The sequence below is a fragment of the Cavia porcellus genome, unplaced genomic scaffold, assembly GCF_034190915.1.
Source record: "Cavia porcellus strain 051 isolate PalLab524CR breed Dunkin Hartley unplaced genomic scaffold, mCavPor4.1 scaffold_1, whole genome shotgun sequence".
Taxonomy (NCBI): Eukaryota; Metazoa; Chordata; class Mammalia; order Rodentia; family Caviidae; genus Cavia; species Cavia porcellus.
The window spans coordinates 229509625-229521740 of NW_026947484.1; the positions used below are offsets into that span (position 1 = coordinate 229509625).

Here is a 12116-nt window from a genome sequence, read left to right on the forward strand (position 1 = left end):
TAATATGTGATTTCAGAACAAGGCAACAGGAAATCAACAGTATCTACCATAATATCTCTTGTTGTCTTCAAAATAGTGCTCATACCATCAGGCATAGGAAAAGCAAACAAAACACAGCAGAACAGAATAGAACCAATAAAAACAAAACAATGAACACAATATAAGAGTTCAAAACAATAATAGTAAATCCAAAATAGCTACCATAAGCCGGAGGTTTAGCTCAGCGGCATAAGTGCCTGCCTGACAAATGCAAGGTCTTGAGTTTGATCCTCGATAGCAAAATAAACAAACAAATAACCCAAAAGCTACCATAATATATCTTGTCTTCTTCGAAATAGTTGCCTATGCTATCAGATATAATAAAATCAACAAAACAAAATAAAACATAACCAAATAATGAAAACAATACAGGACAGTAAAGCAAGATAATAGGGAATTAACAATGGCTACCACCTTCAGAAGGAGATCTCCCATAGATGCTGCATTGCATATTGTCATCCTCTAAATAGATGCTCAGACTACTGAGTTTGGGCCTGCCCAGTCAGTGAAACCCTAAACACTATAAGTGTGAAATTCTGTTTTACTTGACTAGCCCTCCCCGCAGCCTGTGTTTCTCTGCACCAGCCAGTCGCTTATGGGAGGGAGGGAGGGCGGGCCTTGGCTCTTCTCATCCATACTTCTCAGCCTGCTCTTTTTCTCCACAGCATAGGAAGTAACATGTAGCAAAAAATATATTAATTTTCTTGCCCCAGTAATAGAAATTTTATAAAAATAAATATATTGCTAAAGCATACATTCCTTGGATTATAAATTTTTAATGTCAAGGACTGGGTTATTTCTTGGTCTTCAGTCTTTAACTGAGCAATGAGTGGTACTTAATTTGTAGGTCCATAGCCTATCACATGTTTTCTTCTTCTTATAGTTACATTTTCTGAGTCTAAGTGTTTTTGTTTGTGTGTAGTGAAGTAAGATTGGTTTGTATGAATCTTAGAGAACAAAGAAAATTGATAGCTTTGGAATTCAGATTCTAGGCCTGGTTTGCCTGTTTTAGGTAAAATGAAAGGATATTAATTTTCTTCCTACTATAAGGGAAAAAGGATTGGAAAGATGTAAGCTACAGGTAGCCCTGAGTTCTTTTTTAAGGTAGACTGTAGGGTAGATAACACATAATCAAGTGTCTTTGTTTTTGAGAATGACTGCTATTTGAGTGAGAATAGAGCAAGCTTGTTAACAGAATTCTTCTCAACAAGATGCTTTTTTTCCTCTGCCATGGAAGAAATGTGGAAATAATTTTAGTACTATTCAAATGGATTTTTTAGAATTTTATACCATTATTCTGTTATTAAAATGGTGGTAGATCTTAGTAGGTATTAGAATTTTGAACTTTTTAGTAGCTGAAATCTTTAAAATTCAATTAATAAAAGATGGCTATTGAAAATCTTAGTTATGAATACAGAAATGACTTTATGCACAAAAGTCGGTTTACTGTAAAAACCAATAGCTGGTGTTTTGAAGTATTGAGCATGATTCTGTTAAAAGCTTTCTACAAAGACAGGAATAAGGAGTTGAACTTAAAATAACCGAGGAGCAAATTAGTAGAGTATTAGTTTGCTAGGGCTGCCATTACAAAGTACCATGGGCTGGGTGGCTCAAACAAGAGAAGTTTGTTTTCTCACAGTTTTAGAGGCTGAGTCTAGTGTTAAGGTGCTGGTAGGGTTGGTTTTTCTGAGCCTTTCCTTTGGTCACCTCTTGCTACCTTTTCAAATCGTGATTGTCATGCTGTTCTGGAATGCCCCTGGTGTTTTCTCTTCTTATATAAGAACATCAGTTATACTGATTAGGATCCTATCTTGGTGACCTAATTTAACTTAATAAATTCTTTAAAGATCTTCTTGCCACGTCAGATTACATAAGCAAGAACTGGGCATTGGGACTTTAATACATGAGTTTTGGGAGAACATAGTTTTAGCCCTTATAATAACAGTAGGTAATGAAAGCAGGTCAAGAAAGAACAAGGAACTTTTTAGAATTACTTATTTTTTTTCTTATATTTAGCAAGACTTATGCAGAAGTGTAATCATTCTGTGTTTTTTGTTGTGTGTTCTAGCCGAAGAATTTTCATCCTCGGGCCTTCACATCATGTGCCCCTCTCTCGATGTGCACTGTCCAGTGTGGATATATACAGGACACCTCTGTATGACCTGCGTATTGACCAAAAGAGTAAGTATACCGAGATCTTACGGTTTTCAAACAGCTACGTTCTTTCAGTAGGAATTGTAATTTAATTGTTTTTAAAGATTTTTAAGACAGGGTCTCGCTATACAGTTCTGGCTGGCCTTGAGCTCACTTGGACGTGTAGTCCAAGCCAGTCTCGAACTCTTACCAGTTCTCCTGCCGTAGTCTCCTGTGTCCTGGGATTACAGGCATGAGCCACCACACCCAACTGTAATTTAATTTAAAACTTAAAAAAAAGTGATGTTATATTTCAGTTTTAAAAATAAATTTTGTTGTAACTAATCTGTATTCAATGAAAACAAAGAAAATATTCCATATTCTTAAAGCTAACTAGTATTGAGCCAGGGGTGGTGGTGTATGCCTGTATCCCAGCCCTGGAGAGGCTGAGGGACGAGGATAGCTATGGTTCCATACCAGCCTGGGCTGCGTAAGTAAGTTCAAGGGCACCTTCTACTACATAGTGAGACGCTGTGTCAACCGCACCGCACTGCACCGTACCGCACCATACCACGTTATACCAAAACAAAGCAATAATTACTGTTTTCTTGCTAGCTACAAAAATCTGCCACTCCCACTAGTCTCCAGACTGTAGTGGTTAAATTTATACTTAGGGAAGTACTGTGTATTCATGGTGCCTTGACAGGAGAAATGAGTATCCATACTAGTTTGATGAAAGATACCGGCTATGATATTTTACTTCTGTATATATCAATTTTCTCACTGTAAATAGTTACGATAATGCCTTTGTTTCCTCTATATGATTTTTATGGGAAAAAATGAGACTGTCGTTGTGAAACTCTGAAAGGTGCTATAGAAATCTTTCTGACCTCCTCTGTGCTCCTTTTCTCTCCCCTGCCTTCCCTAGTCCTCCCCTGCCTTCTTGTCTCCTTTCTTTCCTTCCCTTATTTTTGTTTTATTAGTGCTTTTTTTTTTTGGCCTTTGTCTTTCTTGATTTGAACCTAAGGTTTTGACCTGAGCTACCTCCAAAGTTCTTTTTTATTTTGAGACAGATCTAAGTTGCTAGGTTACCCAAGCTGGGCTTAATTTGTGATGTCCTGCCTCAGGCTCCCAGAGTGCTGGGATTATAGGCATGTACCGCCATGTGCTCCTTATACCTTACTTTTATGCATGGCTATCATTTTGATTTTATTTATTTATGTTTTTACCATAGGATCCTAGAAGTCAAATTTTTGTTTAGTTTTTCTTACACTACAGTTACAAAACCTTTTGATCTTATTAAGGTATTGTTCAGGCTAGAGAGAATAAATTAAAAATTACAGAGCAGCGTAGGGCAGGGGTTGTGAACCTATGGCACGTGTGCTACATTGAGTTGTTTGTATCATTGAAACCTCTGAAAGGTTTGCTATCACTGATAGAGAAAACAGTACCTCAAATACTGATGTACTTATTATCTTAGAGCTTTCTTTCAGCTTGAACTTAGTTTACGTTCACCAAACTAACTACTGTTGTGAACTTGGTTATGTATCCTTCAGTTCACTTTATGTTAGGAATGCAATTATTGTTTGAATTAATTTTGCAGCAGTTTCTTCTATAGAATGAGAGATTGCATTTACAAAAAAAAATCACTAGCTTTTTAAAAATTTTAAGCCTTGGTTTCTATATATGAATATTTGAGTACTGTAGAGTAGTTTTTTTTTTTTGTACTGAGGATCAAACTCATGACCTCGTGTTTGCCAGGCAGGTGCTTATGCCTCTGAGCTAAATTCCCAGCCCATGAGTATCATAGAGTGTTAACAATTTGTTGTTAGAATATATTCTACTAATGAAGCTAGAGTTTTACTAACTTTATACCTTGAGATGGTTTTAGGGCATATACTTTCGTTTTAAAACTTTGTTGGGCCATTCAGAAAATTGTGGTTTTGGATAGCCAGCAAATAAAGAAATGGAAAATTTTTAACTGAGTATAATTTTATGGAGAAGAGCATATCACTATTTCTTTCTTTGATACTGGTAAACCTATTTAAAGACTTCATTAAAATAATCTTATATCTCGTTTTTATGTGCCAAATTTCGTCTTTTCTTGCTCTACAATATCCATTTTAAGTACAGTTTACCAGAACGATCTGTTGTTTTGTTTTGAGACAGGGTCTGGTGTAGTTCAGGCTGGCCTCGAACTCTGTGAAGCCCAGGCTGTCCTTGAACTTGTGATGTTTCTCCTGCCCCAGCCTCCTGGGTGCTGAGGGCTTACAGGTGTACTCCACCATGCTCGGCTATTAGAAAGGCCTGGACTACTAGGTCATTTTAAATTGACATGGTAGTGCGGTGAATTTATGGTCTATTAAACTGTTTAGAAATTTTTTTAAATTACTTTTTATTTTTTGAGATAGTATCTCACTATGTAGTCCAGGTTGGCTTTGAACTTTCTCTGTAAACCAGGCGGACCTTGAACTAGTGATCCTCTTGCTTCAGTCTCCCAAGTACCAGGACTATAGGTGTATGTTGCTGTGCCTACCTGCATTTATGTTTTGATCTATGCCATAAGCTTAATTTTGAGGGAAATATCATTCTAAGTAGAGGTTTTCTGTCTTTCATACGGTAGAAATCTGAAGTGTGGAATAGTATCACACATACTATTAAAAAACAAACCCCAAAGACTTTTATTAACCTCCTCTATGAATATACCAGTGGCTTTCTTATATTTTGGTAGGAATTCTAATTAGCTATGCTTTTGCTAGTATACACTGATTAAAGTCAAAGAAAAATCTAGATCTAGATACGACTTTAGAAATATTGAAAGTTACTGATTATAAAGCTATTTTTATATAATTATGTAGCATACACAAATGTGAATAAGTTTTTACATGTATTTTAATTGATATATAAAAATTAGCATCTCCTCATTAATAATGAAGGACAGTAATGTGTTGCTTTTGTTGCTTGCCTAAGCATGAAGTTTTGTGTTATTGGGTGGAATTTCGCAGGACAAAGATATACATTGATATATTTGTTTTAATATGTTTTGAAATATCTTTAGTTTATGGAGAGCTATGGAAGACAGGAATGTTTGAACGTATGTCTCTGCAGACAGATGAAGATGAACACAGTATTGAAATGCATTTGCCTTATACAGCTAAAGCCATGGAAAGGTATGTTGATTTAATATAAGAAATCTCAGAGAAGTCATAGACACTGATTTCCGTGGAATTATTTCACCTAGGGTAAGATGATGATTAGGGTAAGGAGATTAAAATTTTTAAATTTTATTTAGAAATGAAGTAAAAAATTGGGATTTTAAGTTTTTAAATATATAAATTGATTTTTAAATACTTTAAGTCTATAAAGATTGAACAGAGCAATTAATGCTTTTTTAGGTGGAAATATGAAAAAACTATGTGGGTAGGCTTGTAATTATTTGTATCTTTTTTTTTTTTTTTTTGGGTCTTTTTCCTTTTTATCGGTACCGGGGATCGAACTCACGACTGCCTGCTTGCAAGGCAGGTGCTTATGCCACTGAGCTAAATCCCCAGCCCCGATTATTTGTATCTTGATTTGCTTAATATTTTATTCTTTAGACATTTCTGTATCACAGAATATTTACTGCCTTCTTTTGTTGTACAGTGCTGGCAGTAATCTTAAAATTTTATATTTGGAAATAGCTTTGGAGGTCATTTATTTCAACCTTATATGACATACTTAAATCTCTTTTATTATGCTTGACAGATGTACATGACAGATTGTTTTGTACTTACTGAAGGTCTTCCTATAATAGGGTGCTCATTAGACTTAAAAGCAGAGTGGGGACAGGCACAATGTCCATTTCGCTTTACATTGTGTACTCCACGTCTAGCACTTTGTCCAGAATATTGTCATTTATTTTGGTAAAATGAAAAAGTTGTTTCAGGTGTTTTCTTTTTTTAGCATGGCATTTGAACTAGAAACTATTCTCTTTTGTAAGTCACATTTCTTTAAGTTTTTCTATCATTTCCTTAATAAACACTTTGTATTTCAAACATACTTTGACTTGTTCTGAATATGTGAAATATACCCTTAGTGAGCCTGTTCTTTGTATTCTCTTTAAAAAGTATGTGGTGCACTGTAGGTCCTCAGTACATATCATTTAAATATATTAATGAAGTCTAAAGTCATATTAGCATTTTATATGCTGATGTGGCTTACTTAACTGTTGGCCATATTTACGACCAGTAAAAATGAAGGCTTTTTTATATTATTAAGATGGAATGTTTTCTCCTCCTGGAATTTTATGTAGTTGATATCTTTTTTTTTTTTTAACTTTTTTTATCCGTACCGGGGATAGTTGATATCTTTTTAATGCTAAATGTGTATGACTTTTTATTTCAATGCAGTGTTCTCTTATTGGTGTAGGCCATTATTATCATCTTTTCAGGTGTTTTTATTCAAAGTACTGTTTACTTGTCTTAGCCTTTTGTTCACATGTTCACATTAACCATGAGGAAATATATAGCTTTTAAGAAATTTCTAAAAATAAGTGTAATATTAAATTATAATTTTAGGTAATCTTTTAATAATTCTGTTTCTCAGGCTTGGCGTGGTGGCTCATGCCTATAATCCCAGCACTGTAGAGGCTGAGGCAGGAGGATTGTTGCAAGTTCAAAATCAGCCCAGGCTAAAAGTAAACTCTGGGCCAGCATGAACTGCACAGCAAGACCCTGTCTCAAAAAGACCAAACAAACAAACAAACAAACAAATTCTATTTCTCCAGAAATTGTGAATCCATATGTATTTTAGACTGTAGTATAATCAGAAACACCACCCCCATTTTTTTTTGTTTTTTTCTGCGACAACAGCTTTTTACTATGTCTTTTAGGCTGGCCTTAAACTCTGTGTAGTCCCAGCTAGGCTTGAGCTGGTAGCGATCTTCTTGCCTCAGCCTCTGGAGTGGTGGGATTATCGGTTTGCACCACTATGCCTGGTGTGAACTTCCCATTCTTTATTCTCTAAAGGTTATAGAAAATTTTTATTTGCTGAAATATTTGCCTATTTTAAAAATAAAGAAATAAAAAAATAAAATTTATACTAATACATTTTAATACAATAGGCCCAGTAAACTAACAATAATATCTGAAGGTAGATTCTAGCAAAATAACATTTTTATTGTTACTTCAAAAGTAAAATATATGAACTTTAGGGAATTTAGGAAAATAAAAACTTGGAGCCCTCAAACACAATTCATATTCATAATCCTTCCACTTTTATTTTTCTTGCAATCCTGGCAGTTGAACCCAGGGCCTTGTATATGCTAGGCAAGTGTTTTACTATTGAGCTATTTCCTGGGCCCTTTCTTTTCCAAAACGTTTGAAATAGGGTCTCATTGAGTTGCTTAGGATGCCCTTTATTTGTGATCCTTTTACCTTAGCTTTCCAAATAACTGGGTTATCATTGTGTGCTACCTAGTGCCCACCTCTAAAGGTGGTAAACTGCTCCTGCGTTACATTAGGATCTTTAATACTACTGCTCTTAGATAGGTAACACCTTGTAAATACTTGGATTTACAACCTGTATCAGTTCTGTGTTCCTGAATAACACAAGCAGAGTGTAAAGAAAACACTTCTAACCAGGAACTTCTGGGTTATAAAGTAAGTGTTTCTTATCACTGTGCTATCAAGAGAGCTGATGACCATCAGCGTCACAGCGGTGGTCTTCCTTGCAGTCCCGGAGCTCCTTCCTGCCTTTGCAGTGTCTACCTTCCTGAGTCCCAGAAGCCAGTGCTGTAAGTTTCTCTTATGGAAGCACCCCACATCCAAATACTAGTTTTTTGTTTTGGTTTGGTTTTTTGAGACGGGGTCTTGTAGTTTAGGTTGACTCTGAACTCACTATGTAGTGCAGGCTGGCCTCAAACTTGCCGTGACCCTCCTGCCTCAGTCTGCTGAGTGCTGAGATTACAGGCATGTGCCACCACACCTAGCACAGAGATACGGGTTTGACTGTATGTGTTGTAACATAACAAGTCTCTTCAGCCTCATGATTTTCTGGTTTGGTGGTGAATGCCATCATTTGAGGTAGGTTGATACAGGCTGATGACTCCGGGCTGCCCTCACTTCCTGTCTGGGTCCTGGTGGTGGTTTTCTCCTGAGGCACTTCATTTCTCCCGGGTTCTCATCTCTTTCCACATGACACTCACCCTTAGGGCCTGTTTCCACAAGGTCTAACCTCTTCAGCAGGAAAGTCTTGGACTGCCTTGTACAGCAGTTGAGGGTAGCAATTAGGCAAAAGAACAAACTTTCTGCTTTTTAATATCTAAGTCCAGAACTGGTACAGTTTCACTTCATGATATAGTCTACTGACCAAAGCAGTTAACAAGATGAAATTCCAGGTCAGGGAGACATTGACTCTACTTTTGATGAGAGGAGTGCCATTGAGTGGTTAGAGGTCTAATGTTGGCTGCTTAAGCAGATGCTCATTGAATGCGGTACAGGCCTGTTTCCTTTGCGTGGTGATTCCCTGGTCTGTCCTCTGCCCATGGCAGCTCGTCTGTACTGTCGTCTCTGTGCCCAGCATTGGGCAGAAGCATTTTAGTCACTCATTGTTGAATGCAGTAGTCACTATCTTCCCGTTTTTAATACTTTTTTCCCCAAAATAGGGTAAAAGTTTCTAAGTACTACTTTTCATATCATGAAATATTTAACTATCATTTTAACTCTACTTCATTGACTATATATGCCACTAGTATGTTTATATACTACCTTTTAGAATACATTTTTAACATGTAAGTTTAAAACTTTTCCCTGGCCTTTTTACTGTTTTAATTATGATTTTTAAAAACTGAATGTTTAAGATGTTTATAATTCTTTTATCTTAGATTTTTAAATTTTTGTTTATTTTCCAAATCCATCTTATTAAATAGATTTTTTTTTTTTTGTACTGAGGATTGAACTCATGACCCTCATGCTTGACAGGCAGGCACTTATATCACTGAGCTAAGTCCCCAGCCCCTATTAAATAGATTTTTAAAAAAATGATATTCTTTAGAACTTTCTGGAAAATAGTATAAAGAAAGAAACATAAAGTGACTCATCCTGTTACTTAATTAACTCAATTGGTAGTTAAGAAATATGTGTGCATTGTTTGCAAATACGAATGCAATCAAGAAATACAAAGCAAACAGTGAATGTCTGTCTTGTTTAATTGAATCAGTGTTTACTGCCCATGAAAAAGGTTATGAATACATCAACATATATTTGTTTCTGTAAATTTTCATACCTATGTAACATATGCTTGTTACAATTAAAACATTGTAAATGAAACTGTGTCATATACATTGTTTTGTTCTTTTTTATACTGTATTATCTTTCATATTGAAATTCTTAATTTTTACTATTACATATAATTACTTTTGAGGAAGGTTAAGTTAGAATATATAGAAATTACAGTTTAAGGGACTGGGATTGTGGCTCAGTGGTAGAGTTCTTGCCTGGCAGGCATAAGGCCCTGGGTTCAATTCCTGGCACCACAAAAACAAGAAAGTATATCTTGAAAAAGGTTAATGCTTAAAATTAATAGCATTAAATCACAAGTTTTCTTTATAGTTTATTTCTTTCCCTCTTTTCTGTTATTCTTGTTCAATATTTTTAGAGCTTACAATTTTGTTTGCAATGTGTTTATATGTTTAAAACATTTTTTATTTTTATAAGTGCATGTTTGCAATAGGTAATAATTATATTCAGTGTGGGAAGTTGATATATATATATTATAACACATCTTTTTTCAGATTTAAAAAAAATATTAAGTTAATTTGTCATAAACGCAAATTAAGAGTCAGAGTAACAGACCAAAAAACATATAAAACACATAAAACAATTTTGTGAAGTCAAGGTACATCTTTAGATACATTGGCTGTGGTATAGTTTAAAGTTTACAAGTGCAGACAGTGAAATTTATTCTTTCCATAGAACAGTTATTTTGTCTCAATGTCATCACTTTTTCCCCAGAAGAGTGTATTGAAATAATAGAATGCTTTTAGTAATTTTGAAAGTATTTTATTGAAAAATATGGCACTTTAAAACTGTTTATGTGCACTGAAAAATGTTAATATCATTTTGTTCCTGCAGTTATTTTGGAACATGGGCAACTTGAGAGCATAGTATGACATACAGTATTTAGATTTGTTCTGTCCTTTGCTTGCATTGGTTCCATTTAGTCTAAAATGTGCGATAGAAAGCCAGGCATGGTTGCTTGGTTCTCAGTGTCAGTTATTTGGGACACTGAGATGGGAGGATAGCAAGTTTTTTTGTTTTGTTTTTGACAGGGTCTTGGTATGTAGTTTAGGCTGTCCTTGAAGTTGCTTATGCAGCCCAGGCTGGCCTCGAACTCATAGTGATCTTCCTTCCTGAGCGCTGGGATTACAGGCATTGCACCACCTTGCCAGGCAAGCAGATGGAAAATTTGATCTGAGAGCCTATCTCAAAATAAGATTTAAGCTGGGCCTGGTGGTAGCATATGCTTGTAATACCAGCACTCGGGAGGTTGAGGCAGATGAATTGCCACAAGTTGAAGGCCAGCCTGGGCTACATAGTGAGTTCAAGGTAAGCCCGAAAACAAAACAAAACAAAACAAAACAAAACAAAACAAAACAAAACAACACAACTACAACAAAATAACACCCAAAATTTTAAAAAGGGGTGACGTTGTAGTGCAGTAGTAAAGTATCCCTAGATTTGATCCCAAGTATTGAAAGGGGAAACAAACAAATCAGGCAGCTAGCATCTTGGTGCATACCTGTAATCCCCACAGTTTGGGAGACTGAGTTAGGGGTATCAAAAGCTTGAACTCTGCCAAGACAATTTCTCAAGACCCTGATTCAAAATAAAAACTTAAAAGGGAATCCAACATAGGTAGCACAGTATAAAGGCCCTGAGTCTAATCCTTAATACTGCCAAAAGGAAAAAAAATGTCATGAATAAGATTTGGTAATTCTTGGGTGATGCTTAGTTATTAAGAAATGTTGTTTTTGCATAATCTGTTCAGATAATGAATTTTTAAGTTTTATTATTAAGTTTATACATAGTGTTTCCTGAGTTCAGTGCTGCATTCAATTATCTTAATATGGTATTAAATACTACTATTTTCTTTTTGCAGTACTAGGGGTTGAATTCATTGCCTTGTGCATGCTAAGTAAAATGCTCTACCACTGAACATGCATGCTTGTCTGCCTGCCTGCCTGCCTGCCTGTCTTTTTGAGCCACTATGTAGTTCAGCTGTCCTTGAGCTCACTTTGTAGCCCAGGCTGGTCTTGAACGTGCTATGATTTTCCTGCCTTAGCCTGCTGAGTGCTGGGATTACAGGTGTGCACCACTGTGCCTGGTTTACAAGCCCTTTAATACTAGTCTTAACTAAGTGGGTTTTTTTTCCTATTGTTAGTGTCTTATATTATTATAGTGCTATGTTGCAATGGGTGAGCCAGTGATGAGCAGTATTATTGCATTGTCATTAATTGAAGTCCATTGTTTAGAGTACATTCTTTGTGTTAGACAGTTGTTTTGTTTTTGCCAGTGACTGTTATGTATCTGTCAGAATGTGCCATAGCGAACAGTTTCACAGACCTATAAATTTTCTGTTTATCCTTTTCCCTATCTCATTTTTTTAGTGTCCATTTATCTTTATACTGTCTCCATAATTTTGCCTTTTTTTGTATATCTTTTTTTTTTTTTTTTTTTTTGAGGAGAATATGTAGGGAATTGGACCTAGAGCTAGGCACATGCTAAGCAAAGTTTTGTCTTTTTCTTGAATGTTGGGATCATATTTTACATAGCTTTCCAGATTTGCTGTTTCCCCTTCCCCTCCTCTCATGTTTCAGCTTTGCTGGGGATTGAACTGGCCTTCTCACCGAGCTCCATCCATCGTCCTCTTTTGTTTGTTTGTTTAACTTTTATTTTGAGAAGCAT

The 12116-nt window shown here is 35.7% G+C and overlaps 1 protein-coding gene across 4 annotated transcripts in view; it reads left to right on the forward strand.

Annotated features, from left to right (window-relative positions):
* The window catches only part of Memo1 (mediator of cell motility 1), a 113876-nt gene that overhangs the window by 64907 nt on the left and 36853 nt on the right, over positions 1-12116 (forward strand). For all 4 annotated transcript variants that reach the window (XM_063230205.1, XM_063230188.1, XM_063230208.1 and 1 more), the window contains 2 exons: positions 2108-2220; positions 5231-5342. In XM_063230205.1, coding sequence (XP_063086275.1) covers positions 2108-2220; positions 5231-5342 — 225 coding nt within the window. The remainder of the gene's footprint in view (positions 1-2107; positions 2221-5230; positions 5343-12116) is intronic.